This window comes from Etheostoma spectabile, unplaced genomic scaffold (assembly GCF_008692095.1).
Source record: "Etheostoma spectabile isolate EspeVRDwgs_2016 unplaced genomic scaffold, UIUC_Espe_1.0 scaffold00002169, whole genome shotgun sequence".
NCBI lineage: Eukaryota > Metazoa > Chordata > Actinopteri > Perciformes > Percidae > Etheostoma > Etheostoma spectabile.
Genome location: NW_022602864.1, coordinates 197,011 through 224,571, shown reverse-complemented (window position 1 = coordinate 224,571; position 27,561 = coordinate 197,011). Strand labels below are relative to the sequence as shown.

Below are 27,561 nucleotides of genomic sequence, written 5' to 3'. Positions count from 1 at the left end.
GTCCATTAAAGGAGACATATGCCATGCTCATTTTCAGGCTAGTACTTGTATTTTGGGTTTCTGCTAGAACATGTTTACATGCTTTAGCTAGCTTATGTTAAAAAAGAAACATTATTTTGTACTGTCTGTATAAATGGACTGCTCCTGGTGGTGCGGCTGTTGCCATCTTGACAATGCCCAACATGTACAGTTGGATCGGGAAATCAGAATTTCCAAGTTCCCACTTGGAAATATTGGTAACACTTTACAATAAGGTACACAAAAAAGGGCAGTTAATGAGTACTGTTTTTGAAAGAGTAATATATGATTAGTTACCCTTAAAGTGTTACTAAAATATCAATTGGAATGCCCACTGAAGTCTATTTAATATTTATGCCATGGGGGGAGCCGGAAAAAAGGACTGCAAACTGCGGCAAAAAGTTGAAACCGAATCAACTTTTTGAGAAATGCAACCCAACGTCACACTGCAGTGACCAATCATGTAACCTGCAATCAGACTTGTCAGTCGGTTTTGAACCATAGACAGTTAATATTAATATACAGTCTATGGTTTGAGCATAGACTGTACATATATTGATGGACATCTCATGTGTGACGTCACCCATTGGTTTGTGGCATAGACTCAATATACTGTATGTACAGTCTATGGTTTTGAGGCGGTGTGAGAGTCCTGTACAGTAAACAGGAAACATCATCGCCTCAAACGCTGCCACAAGAAAGTCTTAAAACACTATGAGGTTAAAAAAAAAAAACACAAGCACTGAACTGAACAGGAGTTTGTATAACAGCTGAATGTTTGCCAAACAACAAAGCACAGTCGCTTGTCTATTTTCTTCCTCTCTTTATCTGTGAAATGCGGCTGCCTTTAGGTGGAGTCGGAAATGTGGAGATCTGTAAATAATGATCTGACTAAAAACAGTAATTGTGAAATATAAAATTTGATTGTGCTACATTGGTTGGTTAGATAACACAAAAGAATGTCACACAAATGAGCCATTTAAGTGACACTTCCCCACCGCATCACCACCCTGCCGGATCCTCTTTTGGCTATGTGAATGCAGCCTAGCCATTCTTTCAGTTTGGGTAAAGTTGGCGCAGCTATGACCCCCTTTCCTGTAACCAGTAACTGTATCCGATTACACCAACCAGTCTCAATAACCTCACAGTAATCCCATTACACATAATCCCTGACTACTTAATCTCATTGACACACAAGGTACATGCAGGAAAGGAAATTAGTCCCAAGTGATTGGCATGAAATGCCTGATCATCTCACGGTGTCTGAAAGGACAGAAATAACTGTCAAATACTTCGTCAGATGCCATGCTTTTGGCATTTTTGATAACCTTTCCCTGACCCCTGGTCCTAGCCTAGCCTAACGAGCTAGCCTGAAAACGTTTCTAAAAAGTGAATGACGGCAAACTGCATTTGTTTTAAATGATTATCTTCATCAATGTGTTTTCATGAGGACCTTCAATCCTTTTATCACAGATTCAAAACTTGGAATTTGTATTGAGAAGTGAATGTAATGTGGCCTGCTTAGATGTCTGATAGACGGCCATGAGGCTCACATCAGCCATCATTGTTCCTGTGCAACGCAGTGAGTAGTAATTAAATATGCCACTTATGCTTCACTGATTAATTTCCTTCACAATTTCGAAGCTCAGCTGAATACATTTTTTTCTGTGGTGAAGGGCTGTATTGTATCCAGTATGGCCTCATTACAAGGGCAGAAGGGCTTGTTGTTGGGGAGGGCAGAGGCAGTGAGGGGGGACAAGCACCCCATGAAGACATTGTGCTTAACGTTACTAAATAGCTCAAACGCCACATTGTCCTTCCCAGCCCTCAATTAGTTGGGGTCCTTGTACAAAGCACTGATTCGATATCGGGATATTTATTTTTTAGAGAAAATCAGGCCCTGTGCAGGCAGGAAGCGCTCTGAAAATCTAATGAAGAACACAGCAGTCATGCAGAGTTGTTAGTCCCAGAGCAAACAGAACAAAGCTTCTCTTCAGTGTCGATGTGTGTGTTTTTGATGACTGCAAAAAAAGGCTAGACCTCTCCATTTTTCTGTTGCGGTGCCTGTAGCTGTAGCCTGCTCTAACTGTGCAGGACAGTGTCCAGCCAAAGAGCCTCTTTGCCCTGCCCTCAGGCCTCTTCAGCTTGTGGATCTCCGTGCGGAGGAACGCCTCTTTGGTGGCTGTGACAGGGAGAATTAGGCAAGAGATGCGGGTTCACTTGCCCTGCGTAGGGGCTTATCTTGGGCTAAGCTGAGGGACTAATACCAAAGCCAGCCTCTGCTCCAGCCGGTCTGAGGGCACAGGGAACCATCTGTCCACTCTGTGGATAACTGACAACAAAGGGGGCAAACATTGAACACGGACTACAAACTAAAAGGCCATTCATTTAGGAGATACCACAAAGACAGAAGAGGAGCAAGTATTTTGTATTTAAGGTCAGTACTTTAATCATTCTTGTTGCGTTGCAGGCCTCTCACTGAGTTGCAACGGCAAAGATCCTTCAAACTCAGATTCTACTGGTAACAATGTTGCACACTAATGTCAGGGTTTAGCCAGGCACAACGTTGACATTTAAATTTTAATGCAACCGTGCTTTTTGGTTCTGTAGCGAGCTAAAGAGTGCATGCCTTCATTTTAATGCACCACTCATGACTCCCATTAGTTCAACTGTGCTGGTTGTTTTTCTGTACTTTGCTGTGTTGTAAAATATATGTTGTTGCGTTATTAACTTCAGAGATGGTTTGGTCTGTAATGAACTATTATTATATTAACATTAAAGCAGACATAAATCTCTTCAAGTGTAACCTTTGTGTTGAGGGAGGAATGCCAAGCATGACCACTTACTCATAGTCTGATGTGTGGCGGTTATAAATAGAATGTTACTTTAGATATTTAAGTAAGTGATTAGTTATGGGGTTAGCAGAAATCCGTTTCATCCTGATAAAGATAAATAATTCAACACATTATTTCAACATGTATAGAACATTGTTTCAATTGTTGTCTATTTAGGGACTAATGTATGGAATAATCTTGTGAATACGATCACATTTGCGTTACAATTTTCAGAATGTTAAAAGATTGCTTTGTTTTAGTCTGAAATTTGGAATACATTTTCTAATGAAACCCCAAGTAATCCACGTAGACATTGTTCTCTTTTTCCCTTAAGGGTTAATGCCCTGTTTTTTATTTTTTGATTGTCTGAAGCACACTTCTGCCTGACGGTGCTCTGGGAGTTGGGTTGCTGTAGAATATTTGTTTTATCATGTATAGTCTGTGGGTGCTGTTGTGCTCGAGTGTTTTGTTCGGAAGTCTTGAGTGGGCGCTGACGTGCTAGAGGTGACAGAAATGGGTCAAAAGGGTCTTAGCATTAACTAAACAAATCCCGGCCTATAGGATTAGACAGAGATGTTGCTGTTTGTTTGATGTATTCACTACAACTTTATAATGATACACAGAGAGGAGAATAGCTGTCAGTCTTGTTAGCAGTAGGACACCCACCGTTTTTTCAGGAAGTCGTTAGGAGTAAGTTCATTAGCTAAATCTGGCATTATCAACACTGGAATGGACTACAACAATATCTTATTGTAAACTTGTCTTATCTCCTGGAAAACTGTTTTACTTACTTGTTATTTACTAATATTGCCACATTTCATCGGATAACCTCTGCCAATTGTGTTATCCTCAAGCTTGATTCCAACCCTTTTAGGTGTGGAACAGCGACAGAGAGTTCTGTATTTATTGGTTTGTGTCAGTATCTGAGCAGGGGGAGGATAAATAGTTTGATATTTTGGGAAATACGCTTATTTGCCAACACCATTCTCTTCTGTCTGTTAAATATGAAGTTAAAGCCTGTTAGCTTAGCTTATTTTAGCATAAATATGGGAAACTAGGTGTCTACAGCTAAAATCCAACCACTCTAATGCTCACTAATCAACACTAATCATGTATTGTTTTTTAAAATCTGTACAAGAATAAGTAAAGTGTAAAAATTAAAACTTACTATTTTACAGGCGATGCTTAAGACTATATCTTGGCTGGAAGCTGTAACTTCCTGGAGTCTCCGCGGTCTGCTTGGCAGCTGGTCAGAGCCATGAAATAGTCTAGCACTTAACCCACCGTAAAGACCATTCCTTTGTTTATATGGATTAAACCAATAAGTTATAAGGGGTAATCAGTAAGCTTTAAGGGTGCTGCTAGATGGATTTTTGTTACCTGTAGACAGAGACAGGCTAGCCGTCCCCACGGGTAACAATGGTATCAATCTTCTCATCTAATTCTCCACCAGAAAGCAAAGAAGTATTTTTTCCCAACTTGTCAAACTGTTGCTTAAAAAAATGTCACTGTGTATATTTTTAAAACCCTGGAGTAGGATTGAATTAAACTCTGGATTAACTGGGAACACCTCATTCTCACTCACCAATAACATGCCGCCATCTTCCCTCCCCTTTTATTACCAAGATCTCCAAAAGTAGATCTACCATTTGCATTAAGCCAACAGGTTTCAGTTGGAGTTTCACATGTGAACACCTTATCAGTCCAGGCAAGCAGTCCTTCTAAATTAGCTTTTTCCTAATTGGGTTACTTTGTTTATAAGTTACAAATTTCTCATCTGAATCAATGTTCTATGTTCATGCCTCTCAAACAAAGAGCTTTGCCAAGCCCAGTGTTAGAAATAAATGGTAAAAGCATTTCTCAGAACCATGATGGCTAAATAAACAATGTGGCCTTGATCCATTCGTCTTCTGTCTGTCTGTTATGGTGCAATAAACTGCCCTTCCTTCAATGCATCGAGACATTCTTTATTTGTTCTGTGAATACAACGAATTGGATACGCGGCCACAGCAGAGCGCAACGTTCACGCACACACACACACACACACACACACACACACACACAGACACACACATCACTTGATCCTCAGGCCTTCACAGCACAAGTGTCTTCCTTTGTATCTTATCTTATCCGAGGGACTCACACAACTTTTATCCAGTCGGAACTGAAGACACGGTCCCACGTGAAGATTGCACCTAGTGATAGGCTTATCTTGCCCCGCTCACAAGTACACGGTCAGGAGATAAACAACAACGATTCATAACTCTTCAGAGAGCATTAGTCCCATGATAATTTCAAAAACAGCATAAAAAGGACCATTCCAACTTGGAGCATCTTATGGTTACTTTACATTACCCATGGTAACAGTCCATGGCATTTTCAAACAGAACTATTTTATCTGCAGCAGACTGATGTACCCATGATGACACCGCTTACACACAGTTCATGAAAGCTTTCATATTAGCTGTGTCTTGTTCCGTGTTTCCCAGGAAAATGTAGATTTTTTTATTCATTTCACATTTTCTGCAGCTGCAGCAGTTTGACACCTAGAAGAAGAACAGGGTAGTGGGCAAAAGCAGTGGTGATTAACACAATTACTTAAGAAAGCTGGAAATACATTGAAACCTAAAGCTCATCAGTTACTTTGAAATAACTTTAGGATCTTGCAGATCACCTCTTTATTTGAACAGATGCTCTGCTTAACCACCTAAAATACGGGATACAGGAACTGTCTTAAACTATTTCTCTCTTTCTTTGCAGACGGTTTACTTTCAAGCTTGGAAAACACGGAGAATGCCTGACAAGGAAGAAATGGCTTCAGATGGGAGTCTGAATGTTACACTGACGTTAAGGCTGCTGATGCATGGCAAGGTAATAGACAGAAGCGTAAATAGTTCAAATAATTGTGTATTTTTGTAGTAATACCCTAATGGTCTGGTAATAGCACTTCAGTGTTGATAAAATGATTACAACCTGCTGTAAATGTGAAAAGCTGTTAGAGAACGTCTTGTGTGTTATCACTTGTTTGTTAAGGGTTGTTAACTTTTCATTCACAGGAAGTTGGCAGCATAATTGGGAAGGTAGATATATATATATATATATATATATTTTTTTTTACATTCGTTCATCCTGCTTGTCTTTTTTGTCTTTTTTTCCTCCCTATACAAAACTAATCAAGTTTGCTGTTTTATATTTTCCTACTTGATTCCAGAAAGGAGAAACAGTAAAGAAGATGAGGGAGGAGGTGAGCAATCCCTTTCACATCTGTGATGTGAAAACATGTACATTTGAATGACAGGCAGATAAATTACAACAAATTGAGGCTGGAATAATTTGTTTCCAGAGTGGTGCTCGGATCAACATATCAGAGGGATCATCTCCAGAGAGAATCATTACCATCACAGGACCTACAGAGGGCATCTTCAGAGCTTTCTCCATGATCGCAGAGAAGTTTGAGGAGGTACAGCAAAACAAATGTGCAACATATGGTCACTAAAACTCTAGTGTTTAATGTGAGAATTTACTAAAGATCCTTTCAAGATTTTGCCTGAAGTCTGAAGGACACTGAACGCACCTTTCCCACAGTCTTGCAAAAAAGAGACTTGTCAGATAAAGCTGACGTTCTTTCAGTCGGTGCTGAACACATTTTTGAATCCTCCTTCAGGATATTACTGCAGCAATGACAAACAGCAACGTGACAAGCAAGCCACCTGTGACACTACGCCTGGTTTTCCCGGGAAGCCAGTGTGGCTCCCTGATTGGCAAAGGAGGCTCAAAAATCAAAGAGATCAGAGAGGTAGGAGTCCTTTCCTTTTTTAAATTTTCTATCAGGAAGTTGTGTTTTTGCACCCTAACCGAGATAGAAAACCAACTCCCTGCTGCTTCGACACCTCAAATATCAAACACTCCAGTCAAACTTCCTGCCTTAAAATGTGTGTATTTTTTGGTTACTGCTCTTGAAGATCCCACTGATTATGGCTGTAAAGATCGGCAAAGGGTGAATACTCATTTTGAACGGACAATATTTGTGTACACCTCTTATAAATATTGGAACTAACATTGCTATTTGGCTTGCAGCTGCTCCCTGCATGTCAAAATGTATTCGGGGCAATTTGCGGGTGCTTGAAACAACATTTCAATCTGTGCTCTTTTCAGCAATAAATAGCCTTTGTTTTCTTCTGTTGTCTGGTGATGTTAAGACCACAGGCGCTCAGGTTCAGGTGGCAGGAGACATGCTGCCGGACTCTACAGAGAGGGCTGTCACAATCTCTGGCACTCCACAGGCCATCACTCAGTGTGTAAGACACATCTGCTCTGTCATGCTGGAGGTAAGCACTGTCAGACAGCAGATGATCTTCACGTTCAACAACTCTATTTAGGCATCAAGTATGTCACATTTGTTTAGGAGGTGGTAAAAAGTATTCAGTAGCACATTGGGGATATTTTCAGACCCTCCTGCAAGGCTGTATCTTTGTGTTCAGGTTGTTGTGGTTGGTCATCCTCATGAGATGTGCAACAATAATGGCACTGTTTGCTTGGATGTTCAATATTTCATTACTTTAATCATTGTTTTTGTCTGACATACCCCCAAATATCTGTCAGAGTACCCCGTAATTTGAAATTACTGATGTATACTATCTTTACATTTTTTAAATATTATTTATATGAGATTGAAACTAGTTAAAATGGAGTCCTGTAAGTTAAAGGAATAAGTTTAGATTTAAGTTTAGCATCAACTTGACATCTTTTCATTGTCAAAACATCATATCAATCCCCCATTTTCAGGTCTGTTCACACTTATCATAGGCTTCTTTGGTCCAAGGTCTCATGTAACTTTCTCAACCGATGAAAGGGGTATAAAAAGATTCAGCAGGCGATATAAAAAGGGATATGAAATGCATCAGTGCCAGGTAGAGCTCTTTTCTCAGTTGTAGCAGTGTATAAATTCTGCTTTTTGGTTTGCATGACTGTGCCTCTAGTCTCCACCGAAAGGAGCGACTATTCCCTACCGTCCCAAGACCATGACTGCTGGAGCCCATCCAGTATTAGCACCACAACACTCTGCACATGTAAGTAGCAATATGGGAGTTATTGAGCTGTGATTTTAGCAGCTTTGTTAAAAGCATGGCAAATTAATTGCTGCCTAATTGTGTGGGAGCTCCGAGTCATGCTGATCATTAAGCACATTTCACCACTAGAGGGACACATGTATGTAATTAGACCGCAATAAGCTCTTCATATTGTAATGCTGTAAGCAGTAAGATGAGCTAATGATCACATTAGAAAGTTTTTGGCCACGCTGTAATGTGTTGGAGACATGAATAACAGTCATTCACATTAATAATTCCACTACAGTGTGAAGCCTGAAAGATGTCGTGACTAAAGCTCATGTTTGCATGTGCTGGCCAGTTGCTGTCCTGATTCTGGCACCGTCTGCTCTGACCTATCAGACATCTGTTTATGTTATTTGATTTCTGGCCATGGTCAAAGAGGGGGAAAAACCGCAGATGACATTTAGATGAAATTCTATCAAATCCATACACATTAGAGCTATGGAAAAGAGGAAGAGAATGGATTTTTAGAAACACACTCACTGCACTGAGTTTACTTTTTATACTCTGTGACAAAATCACTGCACCTCTCACACATACAACCACATCTCTTCTCTTATTCTTTTCAGGCCTTTGCAATTCCAGGGCAGTATGCTTTTGCGCATCAAGATGTAAGTATGCTCATTTGAGTGACTGACACCCGCCCTAATGACCTACTCCCGCCCACTCCCTCCAAAGCCACCACTATACGCCCTCTGTGTACCCTACTCTTCGAAGATGAAACTTCAATAAACCTGATCTGTTGACTTTATTAACACTAACACACTGTAGCAGCATGCATTGATTAAAATGAAAGTCAAGATCTTTAGAATTCATGATCACTGAAAGCTTTGTAGCCAGAGATGTGACTGTTTTTTCAGATAACTGCCATGAGAAGCCAGCATGCTTTCTGAAGGAAATTAATCTCTTCACACTGACACTATCTGTGATGTTTTGTGAACTTCAGATTGGTTCTGTATTTGTAGTTGTCAACTCCTCTGAAATAATCCAGTTTGATTGGTTAGCTCTAACTTCCTTCCTACCCTGCAGTTGACCAAGCTTCACCAGCTGGCTATGCAGCATATCCCCCTCCCTTCCCTTGGGCAGAGCAACCCTACCTTCCCTGGTACGTACCCACGGCTCCCTGGGGAAGTCCATCTATCCCTCTGTCTTCACTCCTCTTCAAATCACACCATCAACACCCCTGTCACTTCAGAGCGGATCAAGGATGTCTCCATTCTCTCAGAGTTTACAGACACTCTCACAGGTTTTTTTTTTTAAGAAGGTGGCTTTACAGAGATGTGCGTATAACAAAAATGGCCGCATCTAGTTGTACCAGATGGAAACAAAAGAACAGTGAAGTTGTAAGGTTAAGCCACCCAACTAGTTTATTATCAACCTTCTTGAAAGTTAGTCACTGAAATATTTATAATCCAGGAGTATGACACAGATGGAAGCAGACAGAAGGAAAAACAAAAGTAAAACAGCAGAGTCCTCTGAGAGGGAAATGTGAAAAATGTCAGAAATATTTACATTTTAGTAAATATAGAACCATTTCTCAGTATTTCTCATACCCTCCCAAAATTTCAGCTCCATCTGTCCAATTTCCTTCTCCAAAACATCTGTCGACCCCATCCTTCACCTTTGCAACATTTCTCCTCCAAATCTAACATTGTCTTGGGCCGACCATCCCCGACCTCAGCCACCCCACGTACTCATATACTCTGCCACAACTAACTGAGGACAAAACATTACAACATTTTGATTATATAAGCAGGATTTGTGTGATAGAGCTTATGAAACAAGTTTATGTGAATGAAAATGTAGCTCATCTTATTGTAGCAATGTAAAATATGTGCATAGTATGTGTGCTGAATACAGTATGTGTCTGCCTAGATTCAAGATTTTCTTGCCATATGCCATTTTTCAAGTTTCTAATTTAGCAGTGTACCAGTGATAAAGTAGACAAAGTAGGTTAACTTGTCATGCAATGAAAAGTGGAAGCCATTAGTGCCATACTGTTATTCGCATTCCTTGTCCTACTTTGCAGGATTGGATGCATCTGCCCCCACAAGTTCACAGGAGCTGGCAATACCTAACGATGTAAGTGCCACACTGTTTTTGTTCTTCCAGCACTAAATGTGATGAGGAATGAAGACTCTTTGAACCCCAAAACATTCTCCTTCTTAGCCGCAGAAAGGGTTTTATGCTTTTGTCCTTTTAAACATGAATTAATGCATAAATACGCCACAATCATCATAAGTATTAGCTTGCTGTGGTTTGAATATTTCTGAAAAAAGTAAAGATATTAGTGGATCAACAATAGAAGACAGCAGTTTACTGGCTTGGCTATTTTAGCCTGAGATAAGATTATTTTCCTCCATAATCAGAATCAAAATCATCTCATGTAATCATAGGTTATATAGGTTTTATATTTCTATGGAATAACCAACAGGTCCTCTAAACCATACTATAATATGACCCACAGGAGTGTTTCAAAAATTAGCGCCCTTAGCGATGTCTTGGAATTACACAACCTAACCTCTGAAATGTGTTTATTCACTTTCTTGTTTTAGATGAGAAGACAGATAGCGCTCTCATATCTTTATATAAATATTAGGCTACCACCAGCAGCCAGTTAGCTTAGCATTATAGAAACGGGGATACAGCTAGCATGGCTCTGGCACTAATAACATGTTATATCTGTATAAAATGACAGGTTGTGGGTCCAGGGAGGTTATGTGTATTTCTTGGAGTCTTGATGACACTTTGAGATTGCCAGGCAACGAGCTTGAGACTCAAATAGTAATTTTTACACTTTTACACGCAAAATGTAACTTGTTAATAAGTGAGCTTTAGAGGTGCTAGTTGGCAGCCAGACAAAACCAGGCTAGCTGTGTCTCCCTGTTTACTGTCTTTGTGCTATGCTAAGCTAACCAGCTGGTGGTGGTAGCTTCATATTTATGGTATCAGTGTCTTTGTTGTCGTCGTTGTTCCAGTGACAACACAGTACCGGCAGCTAACATTTCATGTGGTCTTACAATTAGGCTACCGGTGGGTTATCATTATGGGTACAATGCATCATGGTGTTCCGCTGTAACAATAACACAGCTGGGAATGGGGTTTTGTTGTGTAGAAAACTTCCGGGAGTCCGGGCTGCTGTCACCATGTCATCTGCTTCCTCGTGCTGGTTTCCTGGAAAGCATGTAAACATAACCGTTTTTTCCATTTACATATTTCCACTCTCCCCTTTTCTAGTTTATTGGCTGCATAATTGGAAGACAAGGCAGCAAGATCAATGAGATTCGCCAGGTCTCTGGAGCTCACATCAAAATTGCCAGTGCCACTGATGGCTCAGCTATGCGCCAAGTCACGATCACAGGCTCGCCCGCCAGCATCAGCGTCGCCCAGTACCTCATCAACGCCAGGTAAGATATTACGCAGGGCGGACACGTCCAGCAGGGCATTGCATCGCGGCCTCGTGATAAGACAGCCAAGCTATTGAATAAGGGCAGAGATATTGTGCTCAGAGTGAGGCTGGATTTGTTCCATCTCGCTGCTCCGTTCTCTTGACTGCATTCAAATCCTGATTGTCTCTGCTTTTTAACACATTCCTTCTTTGATACTTATGTTTTATCCTCTTTCTCTCACCTCTCTTCTCCTTTGTCTCACCCATTCCTCCCCTTTTCATCTTTTTCCTCTGTCTCCTCTTAACCCTTCACCATCTCTACTCCCTCTTCCAAACTTCACTACCTGCAGCTTAGAGATGGCTAAATACACCATGCAGGCTGCTTCTTCTGCGAACCCAATTGACCTCAACATGAGCTTCTCTCAGTCCGCTCCCACTGCCTCCACTGCTGCTACTTCTATGGCCGTCCTGGCGGCCACCACTTCTTCCCCCGCCATTAACGTCCACTCTCCCTCAACCTTACAAACCATCCAAAACCAACATTACGCCGTCCCCATTTCTAGCCTGCTTGGCATGAAAACTCTCCCCCTCCTGGCTGTCCACCCAGCAGCCGCTTCCAACCTAGCTCAGGGTTTTTGCCCTTACACCACAAAAATGACAACCAGCATCAAAAAATCTGAGCGGCAGAAGTTTGGTCCTTATTGATGTCTGCTTTTTAAGTCTAGTCAATGTAATGGACTGGTAAGACAATATTAAACGATGAGAAATGAGGTAAGATTGAGCATACATATATAGGCGTCACACACCAGTGTGTGTACGTTTTGCCAGTGTAGCACTTGTTTTCCATAAATCAGGAGAATATTAGACAGACAGAAAAACTGGTAGTATCAACACATGTCCACATTAATTACAACAGGCAGCTGAGGTGCATAGTAACTCAGTATTACATTGTGGACATGCATACCAATGAATGTTGGAAACTCAGGCTTGTTTTCTAGTATCCTAGAGAAAGTTATTTTTCAAATGGATTTATGTGACAGAGCTTTATATGATGAAGACTTAATCCAGGAGATGTATTTTCCATGATGCGAATATTGACTTAGTTTTCTATTTGTGTGTCTAGTTTACAATCTTTTTTTTTTTTTTTTAGCTCATTCTAACTAGTATTATAAGACATTGTGCTTTGTTGGCAGCAGGCTGTTAAAATGTTTGTCTTGTAAAGTAGAAGTCAGTGTGTTATGTATTTTTTTTCTTCTTCTTTTTACCAAGGATTGTCAACCTAACCTTTCCTTCACTGTAGGCTCTCATCAGTTCTAACAGGCTTGGGTGTTCTGTAGTAGCGTTGTGCTGTTGCAGTTCTGATGGGATTATCCTAAAGCCACATTGGATTCTAGTGGATTTCACTCTACTGTAATCCTGTAGAGCGGGACTGGCCTAACTAACTCATGTATTGTTTCTGTACGCTAGCTTGTTTCTTGTTTATTTCCCAACCCAAATGACTGGAATGCTTCAAATTTCAGCATATGAAATGGACGCTGAGCCGTTATTGTAATACATGTTTTATTCATATGTTTCTGGTGTGGGTCTTCCCACAAACAAGGCAGATTTGAAAAAATATTTGTTGATGTAATGACTTTTAAATAAATGGGACTTTTTATGAATAAAGATTGGTTGTTTTTTTTAATAATTTTATTAGTGAAGAAAACCTTTTTTTACACAGACACCCAATACAAACGTGTGCTCGGATGATTTATGTATGCATTGTTTACAAAGGGGCTTTGAGCTTTAAAGCACTTTTCCACTCAGCTGGAATCACAGTTAATAACTCAGAGAACATTTTGTATGTTTTTGCATAAACAATTATTTAAAGAGTTTATGCAAAGAGTTTATTTGATTTTGTTTTCACGCAGTGGATAAGATGTTTATTTAATTTTCGCATTTTGTTTAATATTTAAGTGGACTTCTAAACACACTGACATGAATAAGGTTATATTTATCTTGTGTTTCTGTCTGACACCCAGAATAATATGACTCAGAGCAAACACTTCATTTTTTCCGTCTTTTGATATTTTTCTCCAAAGAGGAAATGTACATCAGCCTGGAAATGGGAAACATTAAACAGCAGTGATACGGAAATATAGAAAATAAAGAGAGTGGGAATAACAGCCATTAGCAGGTTGAAACACACAGGCATTTACAGGTTTTGGCAGATATACAAAGACTAGACTGCACCATCTATGGTATTATGGATGCAGTTTGTTGATGGCAGAGGGCACAAAGCTCCTGCCCAAACAAACTTTTCAACCCGCCCTCTCCTGAAAAACAGAAGCAAACTCGGACTAACCTCACAGTAAATATTCAACACATGTTGTGGAAAATTCTCACGGGTCCTGGAAAAGAACAACTTATCCTCCAGTTGTCCGCTCAAGCATACTGCTAATAGGCAGGTAGGGTATAGTGAAGTCAGTCCTTGCTGCTCTGTGGCAACTCTTTAACCCCGTCCCTCTGTGAATCCGACTCCCCCCCCTCTTCTACTGCAGAAACCAGAAGGTGGGCATTTCTGTTCTTCCTGATCCGTGGAGTATACGGGTAGTGAGCCATGTGGGCCACGTCCACAGGAGGGCTCGAAACGCTGAAGTCGAGATAATCAATAGTTAATGGGGGCAGCAATGGAATGACAGTGAAGGATGACATTTGAACCTCGGGGAAGGTGTAGCACCAGAGAACAGTCCTGCATGTATGCTGATGGGTGCCCAGGGCAGTTATGAGTTCACAGCCAGCTTCTAATGCTATATTAATGATTTCCTTTTCCAACCTGACACAGGCAGGGGTGACGGGCCCCTTTTTTAGGCTTGCTGCAATAATGCAGTTTAAAAAAAAGCAATAACCACTTGGAAGTTCATAGCAAATTGGTAGGCAGGACTGTCACTCAACCCCTGATGAACAAATCCCTGCAACACTAAAAAATAGTCCTCTTGGGACAGACTTTGTCGGTTGTGCCTAATTGTATTTTTTACTACATGGTCTTTTTAAATAGGCTAGTGTTGTTGTCATAAAGCATGATACTTTATATAACGTTCTGTACTATATACAGTGAATCAAGCACGTTTTAGTGATTGTTAATTAATGATAAACATCTGGTTTATGGTTTTGAAAATCTCCTACATTATTACTATACACTTAAATGAACGTATCATGTTTTTATGACATACTGAATTGTTTTTGAGACCTTTTGGTGTTGTTTGTTCATCTATTGCATTCCTATCATATTTTTTTGAGTATCTATAATATTTTTTAAAGTATCTATTGACTTGTGTTTTTGGATGACAGTAAAGGGTTTAAGCGTTGTGCTGTAGGTTGTCTACCCGACCCAGTCTCATGGCAGTTTGTGAACTGGTGACGTTGTTTATCTATTGATTCGTGTACAGGGACACCATTTTCTCGTTTTTTTTTGTGGTGGTGAGCACGAATTTGAAATCAATGGGAAGCACCTTTCGTGATAACAGCACAATCACGGTAGCGAGTAGTGCTGAAAATCCGAGAATATGGAGGTTGGTTGGGGTGGTGGAACGGTCACCTTCCCATTATGTGGTGATCACCACGAAATAAACGATAAAAGTGTGTCCCTGTGGATGAAGCAATAGATCAAAGTAACGTGACCATTTCACCAACTGCCGTGAGAACGGGTTGTTCCACCAGTAGTGGAAGAAGTCAAAGTAGCAAAACCGCAATGTCAAATGTAGTCTTGCATTTAAAATGGTGCTCAAGTAAGCAAAGTGTACTTAAAGTATAAAAGTAAAAGTATGAGCGCTAACTAATGCTAGCATGCTAAGGTGGTAAACACGATAAATATTACCTGCCAAACCTGTCTCCAGGTGTGTCCGGGTCGGCTCAGTGAGTAGCTCAGGTGCACATATATAGGGAGGTTAATGCCTTGATGCAGAAGTCCAGGGTTTGAATCTGACCTATGACATTTTCCTGCATGTCTCCCTCCCCCCCTCACCTAGTTGCCCTATCAAAAGGCGGAAAAGCCCCAAAACAAAAAAAACATTGTCACTATGAGCATACAGCATGGCTCAGCTGTACGCTCTTTCTTTATATTTATCTGAAAAGTTACTAGCTGCTGTCAGATCATTCGTAAGAAGCACAACATTTCCCTCCTTAACCGATTGGATGAAGTACAACATTCAAATAGGCCTAATAAAGTAAAGTACATAAAGGTTAGTACGTGAGTGGGCTACATCATGCATAGTACATGAGTCAGTTCTGTATTGGACCAGAAAAGGTGCCAGTACCCTGATTCAGCAATTGCATGAGATGGTTATAGGGTGTGGCTTATGATATATTTATATGCATACGTATCAAGTAGAGGTGACCCTGAATAGTCGACTACTCTGAGGAGCCTGATTCGACTGCAAATCTCACAGTTTTGCAGGCTACATGGGGGGTGCTGCATGTTTGATTTTACATAGAATTGCTTAGTTTCGCCCAATAAATCATGATATGTAGCGTATTTCTGGAGCCGTAAAGCTGTAAACAGTCTATGATATCAGCCTATTTATAATACTGAGTATAACAATTACAAGTAAGGGTACTCAGGTGGACAAAAGTCAGAGGTGCCATGTGAGTACTGGCCCATTTCAAGTACTGGCATGAGAAGCTTAATAAGTGGATTCTAGTATTTTTTTTAGATTCAATACCCTAGCCTATATTTAACTTTAACTACCATATTCCAGCAATAGACAAAAAAAATCTCCAGCATTTATCAGCGGGAGTTTTATTTCCGGCAGTGTGGAGGAGGCTGTAAAACATTTAGACCTTCATTTTTGGTAAATGAAAGAGAGAGACGAACAGTTGACTGAAGAAAGGAAATGGAAAAAGAACGATCATGATGAGGGGGTGGTCTATCAACTCAGTGTTCCTAAAATCCTGGCCATGGCCCTGCATGATTCCTGATGTATTACAGTGACAGTTTTTAACTCCCCCCCCCACCCCTTGTGTAATATGCTTTAGTCTATCTCATTCTACAAATTGGCCGGTGAACAAACGGTGTCACTGAAACGACTTCCTAATTCTAGATAATGACGTGGAGTCATTAATCACAGCAGTGTGTGCAGCCTGCCTCGTGGACCGAAACGTCTTTAATTGACAGCCAGTTGTTTCTCACTGCCCCATCTAGCGGCCGGTCGGCTGAACGTGCCCCCCCTCTCTCTCTCTCTCTCTTTTCCCTCCCCCATTTATTAAATTATTTATTTTCTTGTCACCGTGAGAAATAAAGTGCTAGTGTGTGGCAGGGGCACCAGTGGCTGCGCGGCACTGTCAGCGGCGGATCGCCGGACACGGAGGGAGCGCGTTCACTCTCCGTGGCGTTCTAAAGTTGCGCGCGACACGCCGATGACCTGCGAGCCTCCTCTGGGGAAACTGTGCGTTTTCCCGGCTTAACGAGCGTCAGTTTACATCTCTTCACCACAGATCATTTGTTGCTGTCGTGGCTCCGCTCTCCGACTGTCCGAAGGCGGCGTTTCATCCCCGGCGCGCCGACGAAGACGCACACGCTCCCTGGATCCCAGGTGAAGTACAACCCGCCGCTGTTGCTGTGCGGGGATGGGGCTCATCACTTGTGCGTGTTGAGTCGTGTTTTACGCATCAACTTACTTTGCTGTGTTTTGTCTTTGAAATAGGTGTATTTCATAAAGATTTCACTCACCAACACACAGTAAAGCCACCACGGCTGCGTGGAAATGAAATGGCATCAAACGCTTTTATTTGCAAATAAGCTTGATTTAGGAAACTGATGCAGATTGTTCCAAACCTGCAGGGAAAGGCTGTTGCACCTGTGGAGGCTACAGAGGTGTCAGTGGAAGTGAACTGCTGCTGTTTTCTTGCACATAGGACTGAGGAAGCATGAGAGAGGGTTCAGTGGCTGCACAAAGACTCTGCCTGCTGCTCACACACTCCAGGATGCAACATCCAGCCTGTACACACGCCTCTGACAGAGCTCAGACACATAATACAATCTCCTCATCATTTCATCATTTCACATTCATGTCCAGAAAAGTAATGGCTGTTGAATGATTGCATCCTTTTCTGAGAACATAGCTGCTTGTTTTCACTGTGATTTTTTTTTGCAGTTATGATTGCTTGAATTGAGATTTATTCCCATTTTAATTTAAATGTCACATCTCTGACAGGGAAGAAAGTCCCAAAGGTTGCTTGCCATCATCATCATCATCATCATCATCATCATCATCATCATCATCATCATCATCACCATCACCATCACCTTGTCTTCTCTTCTGTCTGAGTAATATCAAAAGCCGATGTGCACTTTTCTCCTTGATACATTTCCTGCTCCAGACTTCTCCTGGCACGGCTTTGTGTATGAGCACATTCTCACCTTGTTCCACCGCAAATAATCTTAAGATTATATGACAGTTTTGCAAGGGCTGTTGGTTTTTCGCATTGCACGTTTAGGCAAACTTTCTTTTGATTTAGGTCACTCGTAAGATTTTCAGTCAGAGGATAAAATTCAATTAGGCAGCCCTGCAGCAATCTTCCCTCACTGGCAGATGGCTTAATACTCTTGGATCCTGCCTCAGTGTCCCTTATTTCTCTAATTGGATTTCATCATTTCACACTGTTTATTTGTTTAAAAATGAGTTTTAAAGCATGGCATCATTAATTCAATACTTTCTCAGCCCTGTCAGATCCAAGCCCACTAGCCACCACTGTCTAAACATTTCACATCTCGTCCCCCATGATCTGCTCTGTCATAAACTGAAGTAGACCTCAAAGTAAATTGTTGCATTCCCCGTGTTGCCATTGATGGCATGTTGGGATGCTGGAACAGTTTAAGTAGGAGAATCTGTAATGTGCAATAAATGAAGTGCAGGCAGCAGCGGAGAGGGCATATTGTCTGTCTGAGTTAATTCCAGCGCTGAAGAGACGGTTTCCCTCTCAATGACATCCAGTTGGATTTTTTTTTTTTATTCTCCAAGACACTGTGGCTGAGAATGTTTGCTTGTTTAAAGGGCTCATTGTCAGACTTAAACTGTGAACACTTAAACAGAAATCCAAACAAGAAGGATGCTGGGAGCCTCAGCGCTGCTGTATGACGTTTTTTTTTTAAATTATTTACTGTTACCATGAAGCTTTTCAGGCAGGACAAATTTGCAAATATTCTTTTATGAAGACCAAATGGTAATTAGAAGTAAACAAATAGATGAAAAAAACTTGTGTGTAGAAAATTCCTGGAGATGAGAGCACAGCCTCGGTACATTTGGCCCTATTAATAGCACCGGTGTGTGAGTGAAACAGCTATCAATCTCCCTGGGAGAAACCTGTCGTGACATCAAAGTAGAAAGCGAGGAGGCAGGTCAACTTTACACCACCGTGTTTTGTGTTATTGAAGCCTTGCCAGCTCCATCTGTGCGAATAACAGGATCTTTATTAGTCAAGGAAGAGCTAAAATTTCACTCTGAGCTCAGGTTGTTGTGTTAAGACTTATGGGCCTCGTTCGCTCTGCTGGGCAATGCAAACGACAATAATTTATGAGTCATAAATCAATGCGATGGTGAGCATCATTGAACCGTGAACCAACAGCCAGGTTGAGTCTCTGCTTGATTAATCATTGTTGCTGCACCTCAGTGGTCAAAGTGGCTGTGTTCAATAGCCTGAGATGTAAACAGAACTTTGGCCTTTGACAGAGGGATATATAACTCCAGTGATGGTAATGACTGAACCTGCTCCTGCTGGCAAACACTGAAGCTAATGCTGGGTTCATTCTCACAAGGGCAGGGAGCCAGCGCAGCATTTAAATGTCAGTTGAAAGTGGAAATATCGTCAGTAAAAAGTACTACCCTAATAGAAGAGCAGCATAACAAAATACAACTTTATTGTTGTGAAATCAGCCATTTACGGCGGATTTTAATTTCCTGCTGCTGCATGGTTGTAATTCCAAGGTAAAATCTTCAGAATAGGTGATAATTGCTGTTTACCGAGTCCTGAAAATCCACATGAGGAGCTTTCTGAAGCGAGAACTGAAAGATATATATATAGTTTTTTTTGTAAAGATTTTTTTTTGGGGGTGTTTTAGGGCTTTATTTATAGGACAGCTGAAGACATGAAAGGGGAGAAAGAGAGAGGGGGAATGACATGCAGCAAAGGGCCGCAGGGCAAAGTCAAACCCACGGCTGCTGCGTAGAGGAGTAAACCTCCGAATATGAGCTACCCAGGCGGCCAGAACTGAAATATTATAGCAAAAGAGAAACCTTTAAAAAAAACTATTCCGATCACGGTCTGGTCATTTTGCCTGCATTCATTATCCTTATATTTGACCTTATACATATGTATTGTACATCTGTATATACAGTATATACATAGAATCTAGAAGAATATATATAGAATTATATATATATATATATATATATATATATATATATATATATATATATATATATATACATAGTATGTATTAGGGCTGTGAAACGATCAAAATGTAATTAATTAGTTGCATATTTTGTCCCTTGATTCTAAAATATACAAAACAATAAAAAGTTGCACAAAATTCCGTTGCTAGGTAACGGTAGGCTAACGTTACCCGCGTTATCTCGTTAACGTTATCTCCCAAAATGCACTACAGAGCGCCACAGGAAGTCATTCCTGCCTGTGGCCATCAAACTTTTTAACTCCTCCCTCTAAGTGTCTGACACACACACACACACACACACACACACACACACACACACACACACACACACACACACACACACACACACACACACACTTAGAGAGGTTGAAACTGGACAATATTATCTGTATTATCTGTTTTGTGCAATAACACTGGCCTGACATGTGTGCAATCTCAAATACCACAATTATTATTATTATTATTATTATTTAACTTTTCACCATTCCAAATCCTTAATTATGTGAATTATGTAAATAATGTATAATAACATTCCTTTATGTAAATACCGTACGTATCCAATTCCTTATATTTCTTTATTTCTTGTATTTCTACACTATTTATAATATTGTGCAACTACAACACAGAGTTTCCCTTCGGGGATCAATAAAGTATTTCTGATTCTGATTCTGATTCTGCTAATTGTAGTGTTGACTAGTGTCCAGTGCGACGCTGTTTCATTTCCCTCCAACGTCCGTTTCAAAGCATCAGAGAGAAGCGAAGGCATCTAAGTGGCACCTAAATAAGTCACAGAAATCCGCGTTGCTATTTATTTTCCGGTAGATAACGGTCGTTAAGGCACCGGTGCCGTATTAGCACCCCGCCAAATAAAACTCTTCTGATCTACACGACTCACGTCGATGACATTCTCCCATTCAAACGGCGTAAAGCGACTAGTTTGCAGGTGTGATACTAATTTTTGTCCGGCTCGCAAGCGCAAACAAGTGTGCGCGGCGTGCCCGTTGTCTTGTTTCCGGTCTAGCTAGATCCGGTGTGGTGTTAAAGTTTTTTTAACGTTACTAGTTGTTACAACAGTATGTGAAAAAAAACTACAAAGTTTGCTAGGCCTAAAAGAACGTTAATCTCACGATGAAAAAACTGACGTCGTCAAATTAGGTTTGTGTTAACGCCGTTAATAACGCGTTTAACTGACAGCACTAATATATATATGTATATATATATATGTATATATATATATATACACCGTATACATACTGTATAGATAATTTAGTGTTTTTAAAAAAAAGGAATCTTCGTTAAAATACAGACTGATAGAATAGTTTGTGGGTTTGCTAATTTTGAAAACTACGTCGGGTAAAAATACACATTTTACATGCTGCTTATGTAGCTAAATGACAGTGATAGCGCCCTGTATTATATCTACAATGACTACATTGCCTGACAAAGATCTGATATTTGCCATATTGTTGGCAGTGGCTTTACTTTCTTTGTTGTTTGGGGTGTAAAAATATTAATAATTGCTTATTTTTTCCTATTAACCATCTTCACATTTTCTACATCTTCAAATACAATAGAGAAAAAACACAGAAATGGAAACTTGCCACCCACTTGGCTTAAATACTTGATAAAAGTGACAGTGTAAGGTGCATAAAGCATTGTTACTACACCAAAAAACGGGCTATATGTTTTTTATTGTTTGCCAAATAACAACATACAGTGTGTTATCCTACATAGTGACATTACTTACTGTATGGCTGAGGTCAGTTAGACCTCTTATGAACAAACCTACAAAGAGTTACACAACTCCAATACAACAAACCTATCTTTGATTTTGGAAGGTAGTGCATGTAGTCAACTCCAGTTACAAGTGTAGAGCATAGAAGTATAGAGTAGATGAAAATCTATTTCTTTTACAGCAGGAGCCTCTGAGACCCCAGACAGAAATAAGGTGTTATTTTCTGGGACATACTGTAGCCAGCACAAAAGTGAATCTAACCCTAGTATATTTATAAGTCACCGAAGGACTGCCTCCCTCATTGATACTGAGTTCTAATGATGGACTGTTGTATTTCATGGAAATAATGGCAGCTTTCTGCTCTTGGACCTGTCAGGCCTGAGGTTTGAACCGATTTCACATCTTTGGTTGAAGATGAGCTCAGTGGAGGAGGGTTAGAAACTCATTCTACCACATTAAACTTTGATCATATAAGTGCAGATGTTTCAGTAAGACATATATTTAAGACCTGTATTGTACTCCAGGGGAGTGTAGTTTTTTTTGCCAGTTCTCTCAAACACGCACACACACACACACACACACACACACACAAACACACACACTATCACTTCTCACAGCTTCACCTTGCATCGTTATTTATTAATCAAAAATCAATTAAAAAACACATTAGATTACAACGTAGCACAGCTAAGCAGAGGTCTTGGTTTTATTAGAGTTATTATAATGCATGTTTAACTACGGCTAGGCTTTCTGCCTGGTTCCCAAAACTGTTTTGTTCTAACCTATTGTACAATAGGTTAGAACATTGTTCCAACCTATTGTGCAAAAACATGCAGTACAAACTGCATGTTTTTGCATTTTGAAATTCAGAAGAATTTGACTGAGTTTGTTTGAAATTGTTCTTATATTTGCACTTTTCTTTTTAATGGAGCATTTTTGGCCTAAATTATAAGGCATTTTATCACTTCATGTCACTTGGTAATAGCTCGGACCACTTGGAACCACGCAGAGTCCTTTCAGTTGGTGAAAAGTTGTGGAAACAGTGAAACCACATGCCCACTCGGCTCTGGGCGGTCAACAAATGGGACTGTACCTTAAGATTAAAATACACAGCTGATTTTAAACAAGTGTTTATTTTCCAGAGATAATTGTTTGGAGCTGACAAGTGTTAATTGGAGAGTTGTTTTTCCACTTTCAGAGCAGATTTTTGCTCTGAAGTGGGTGTTGAAATGTGTCAGACGTGTGAATGAACTCAGTGATGCCGGCTTATATAAACTCTGGTATGCTGCTGACTAATGGCTGGAATCAGTAGAAGTCGTTACAGAGCATGGGCTGGTTCAGGTCAGGTCACACCTGTGCAGAGTTTCAGACTCTGTTGTTGGTTAAAACAGAGAGTTTCTACATCAGGTTTCTCAAATCTTAAAAAGACTACAGAAACAAGGTTGCATCAAGGTTAATCAAAAATGATGTGCTCATTACATGCAAATTAATACTTCACAATTTGTCTGTGTAATAGCCCATAGAAACAGCCTGTACCCTATGCTGCAAAGATGTGTAGATACTGTGTTCTATCTTTATGTCAGGTAATAGTTACGTTGTTTTCTTTCCAGCCAAACTGACTGCAAATATTCAAGATGGAGCAATGAAGCAAAAAAAATGAATCTGCAGGGCTGTAGTGCAAAGATCCACGACCTTTCACAGAGTGGCTTATATGCAACACTTTAAACGCAAGTTTGTAATCAGTTGAACCTGAGGAGTGGTAAGAAAAGGTATCCACGAAGGCATCGGTATTTATATTATTTTATTACAAGTACTTACTTTTCAATATTTATGGTCACAGGTTAATATAGTTTAAATTATGCTACAGACTCTTGCTCCATTACTCTAATTACACATTCAATTTAATTTTAACGTCACTTACACTGCAATAGTGTTTCTTGTATCATGGCAACCGCACTTTAAAATACCTTTATTTGACGCCATTTTGCTTACTCAGTCTACCATATTATCATTGTCTATTGTTTGCCTGTATTTCTTGTGTGCTTACTTGCTTGTGTGTTTTTGTTTTTTGCTTTTATTGAAAAAATGCTGCTGCTATAACAACAAAATTTGATGAATAAAGTATAATCTGATCTAATTTAATCTTCGAAAATGTTTAGCAGGTGCTGTATTAAAAAGGACATAATGTGTGTTTCAAGCCTGCATGTAATTTATGCTTCGTGGCTGACAATGAATTTGACATTTAGAAAATATGACATCTGTATTAGAGATGGCATTAGGCGGTAATGAATGTAGCACATCATATAATTTGCAGATCCAGAGAATCAACATAAGGTTGTAAAGGTTTTGTTTTTAATGGAATACAATACAAATAATACTACCCATAATAGGAATATGGCTACAGTTGTTCTATATTTAGACCCAAACTAACAAACAAGGCTGCCTCAGTACTTTCTAAGGCTGTGTGTTGCTCTAAGCTCAGAACCCATTTGTTTCTGCTGAAGGTGCACTTTAAACTACTTTACACATGGTTACAAATATAGTAGATTCTATTTTTAAGAAGGCTTTGTATTTTTATTTTTTAAACAGCAGGGCAAAGCAGTTTCAAGCCAAAGTTATTTAAAAATAATTAAACAGATTTGTTGGGGACCTGACATGTTTCAAAAAATGCAAGTAAAAAACGGTTTTATGTGGCAGGGCGCCTTTAATCCTTCATAGTAGCATGTAAACACGTTGCAATGCTAACATGTTCACACAAGGGGTATTTTGATGTGAATTTGCTACATTTGTGCTAAGCGCTGAGGTAAAGTAACCTACCAGTGGCTGGGTTGGCTCAGTTGGTAGAGCAGGCACACATTTACGCAGAGGTCAATGCCTCGGCGCAGAGGTCAAGGGTACGAGTCCGACCTGTGATGATTGTCTGCATGTCCTTCTCATCTACTGTAGCTGTGCTGTCCATTAAAGGTGGAAAAGCCCCAAAAAGGACTTCCAAGTTATAAACTGGCAACATTACAAAACCACAAGTGGCTTTTACATACTGAGAGTAGGAGTCTGTGAGTTACTGAATATAGCCTCTGACAAGTGGAATAACACTTTGTACATGCGGAGAACATCAGTGTGGCTCATTGATGTGTGTTTGAGCTACAGCGGAGCTCCATGTCACAGAGGAGTGAGTTAAATGAGAGTTTTGACACAACCACGTACTACTTGTTAGTAGGATCAATGTGTGTTGATGTGTGGTGCTACCGTGGTGCTGTGGCTAGTTTGTGCCCCGTTGACAACCAGCCTGAGGGCCACCCAGTACTCAAACCTGAAAGAGAGCACAGCACAGCACAGCCCAGCCCAGCCCAGCACAGCACAGCACAGCACAGAGGCAGCAGCAGTGTGACAGCTAGTAACAGCTGTTAAGGTGGAGAGGTGAGGCTGAGAAATGCCAAATGAGGTCCTTTTACTAATGAGGCCTGGACTCATATCTCTCCCTCTCTCTCTCTCTCTCTCTCTCCTTGTCTCTCTCAGCTGCACCAGCGTTATCGGTATGCACCTCGTTTCTGCTTCCTCTCCGTTCCACGGCAGCTCCAAGGATTCGGCCTCAAACATAACAATTCAGCTAAAACACCGCACAAATACCAGTGGCGTGCCAGAAGTCAATTTCAGCCCTTTTTCCCTCAGACTCCATCAGAATTCATGAATATCAAAAAGCATGACTTAAAACATGTAGAGAGACTGTTGCTCTGTAGGTAGAGCTGGATGGAAGGAATGCAGCATTATCTCCGTCTTTCTGTGTATTACCAGATGTATTTGCTTACGGCCTATTTAATGCTTAGTTGCTTTTCACCTCCTGTTTAGGGCTCCCAATCTCTCTGTTGGAAATTAGCTGTGTGCACTGAGTTTGACAAGGTAATCAACTTGGTAAACTATTCTTAAACAAGCAGAGGCAGGACTTTACATTTAATTGTTGAGTCAGTCAATTCGGCGTAATCTCACCTTTCAAAATGAGCTGTAAATGTCAACACGGTGGCAGCCCGTTAAACGGAGCTCAGCGATGACACCGAACATTTGGCGAGGAGGAAATGAATGGAAGTAGGCCATCGAACGCAGCAAAAGCATCATAGCAAGACGTCAATCCAGTTAAGCAAGAGACAAAAACACAAAGCATTGACTGCAGCTTTTCCAAAAATGTGCAGTCTCTGCATCGCCTGCAGTTGATCCTGGGATTACACATGACTTGACTTGTTGTACACTGACTCCTCACAGTGCTGAAAACTGTGAAGGAAGAGATGTGCTTTTACTTTTGATTAAAACAAACCAATGAGATATTTAGGATGCTTCTTTTAGGGGAAATTTTGATGCACATCGACACTTTGCAAAAGATCTGGCTTTATTTTGAAATTGATATGGCTTCTTCTATCAGCTATGAGAGATTCATCTTTCCAGACGGGAATTATGTTCTATTTTCAAATCAATTTCTGCTTTTGTACAGTTAACTGTGATTCCTTTTTTTTTTTTTCAAAGCAGACATTGATCCCGAATCTTTGTTCCATAAGAAGAGCAGGAGCGTAAGAGTGTTAGATTCAGGTTCCTTTTTTGGTCATTTTCCGTTTGCTGTGTCTCTGCTGGGAGTGATTGATGCAGGGAAGCGTTACAGTATGAAGCGGTATTGATTTCCTAACACAGACCTAGCATACTCCCTTTCCTGATGATCCAAATCACAGGCTTGTGTCACACTCAGCGGGATGCTTGCTTGACATGATGGAGCAGTGCGCCAAAGTCGCCTGAATTCCCTGCACTGCTCTAGAGTCTAAATTAAACAACCCCCCCCCCCCCCCAGTCTGGGATAAAAACTGACAAAATACTGAGCGTATAACCCCAGTTTAATTTTCTCTTTCCAGACGGACTGGCTCACACCTGAGATGTGAAGTGTGTTATGTGATCCAAGGTGTTTTCCCACCTCGCTGGTGGTGGGGAGAGATGCTGCACTCCGTTGCCATGACAGCAGAAGTTCTCTTTGTTCTTGGTTTTCTGATGGGCGGCGCTCAGTGTAACCCTATAGCAACCTTACCAGCGAGCCGAGAACGCCTGGAAAGAGTGTTGACCCAAGCCAGGGTGTATGGCCATCAGGACGAGCAGGCCCCCGAGGAGCCGCTGAGATACGGCGCTCAGCAGCGGCCGGAGGAAACCAATGCTTTGGCCTCCGAAAGGAATGCTTCGAGCCGTGCCAAGTCGTACCTCAGCTCCCAGACACGAGGCTCTAAAGGCGGGAAGCCTCAGGAGCTGTGGACTGAAAAGGACAGCCTGAATCAAATAGACGAGGGCCCCACCAGTGACGTCACCCTCTCCCTGGACGCCATTGACGAGTACGCCTATCCAGACTACCGGGGGAAAGGCTGCATGGATGAGAGCGGCTTCGTGTTCGCCATCGGGGACCAGTTCACCCCGGGCCCTTCAACGTGCCCTTGCCTCTGCACAGACGAGGGCCCTCTGTGCACCAAGCCAGAATGTCCAAAAGTTCACCCTCGCTGCATTAAAGTGGACACTAGCCAATGCTGCCCGATGTGCAAGGAGAAAAAGAACTACTGCGAGTTCCGGGGCAAGATCTACACCTCGCTAGAAGAGTTTAAGGTGAGCCCATTAGCTGCCTTCACTCATTTCTGACATGCTTAAATTAAAAAAAAAAAAAAGTGCTGACAGAACACTGCTGGCAGTTCAATGTAGTTTATCACAGGCACTACACAGAAAGTAAAAGTTACCTTGCCTCACAGCATGCAAGTGAGCAGGCAGGCAGATTTATAATGGCAAAGGTCAGCACTTGTCTTTTTTTCCCTCACACAAAGCCTGAATATTACCGGAGGCTGACTTTAGCAATCCCCGCTTCAGCAGAGTGTTTCCATATTCAGTTTGTTGATACACATGACAGAGTTCCAGTTATAGTGATGTTACAACTCTGCAGAGCACACTGCTGCATGTGGGTGTTTGTGAAGAGACACAGAGATACATTGGCCTGATCTTTCATGTTTCATCTTCTGACACCTCTTTAAAAAGGCTTGACT

At 40.9% G+C, this 27,561-nt stretch overlaps 2 protein-coding genes across 5 annotated transcripts in view; both read left to right on the top strand.

Moving 5' to 3' along the window:
• Window positions 1-1,882: 1,882 nt before the first annotated feature.
• zgc:110045 (poly(rC)-binding protein 3) lies at window positions 1,883-13,014 on the top strand. 4 transcript variants are annotated; one of them, XM_032507336.1, is made up of 13 exons: window positions 1,883-2,455; window positions 5,613-5,723; window positions 5,909-5,932; window positions 6,064-6,096; window positions 6,196-6,312; window positions 6,517-6,648; window positions 7,052-7,180; window positions 7,832-7,921; window positions 8,533-8,574; window positions 8,993-9,209; window positions 9,993-10,045; window positions 11,201-11,370; window positions 12,652-13,014. In XM_032507336.1, exons 2-13 carry the CDS (start codon window positions 5,646-5,648, stop codon window positions 12,686-12,688), a joined length of 1,122 nt encoding a protein of 373 aa, XP_032363227.1. In that variant the 5' UTR covers window positions 1,883-2,455; window positions 5,613-5,645; the 3' UTR covers window positions 12,689-13,014. The 4 variants fall into 4 exon arrangements, with proteins under 4 accessions (XP_032363227.1, XP_032363228.1, XP_032363225.1 ...); XM_032507337.1 differs by having other exon boundaries at window positions 1,888-2,455; window positions 8,993-9,068; XM_032507334.1 differs by having other exon boundaries at window positions 1,893-2,455; window positions 11,702-13,014.
• Window positions 13,015-16,622: 3,608 nt separating this feature from the next.
• The window catches only part of vwc2 (von Willebrand factor C domain containing 2), a 32,133-nt gene continuing 21,194 nt past the window's right edge, over window positions 16,623-27,561 (top strand). Inside the window, exons 1-2 of the mRNA XM_032507352.1 lie at window positions 16,623-16,921; window positions 26,404-27,133. Coding sequence (XP_032363243.1) covers window positions 26,483-27,133 — 651 coding nt within the window. The 5' untranslated portion in view covers window positions 16,623-16,921; window positions 26,404-26,482. The remainder of the gene's footprint in view (window positions 16,922-26,403; window positions 27,134-27,561) is intronic.

Coding starts and splice junctions, on each gene's coding strand:
- zgc:110045 (XM_032507334.1), top strand. CDS start 5,646: ATGCCTGACAAGGAAGAAATGGCTTCAGATGGGAGTCTGAATGTTACA. Junction 7,922..8,532: donor CACCACAACACTCTGCACAT/GTAAGTAGCAAT, acceptor TATTCTTTTCAG/GCCTTTGCAATTCCAGGGCA. Junction 10,046..11,200: donor AGCTGGCAATACCTAACGAT/GTAAGTGCCACA, acceptor CCCCTTTTCTAG/TTTATTGGCTGCATAATTGG.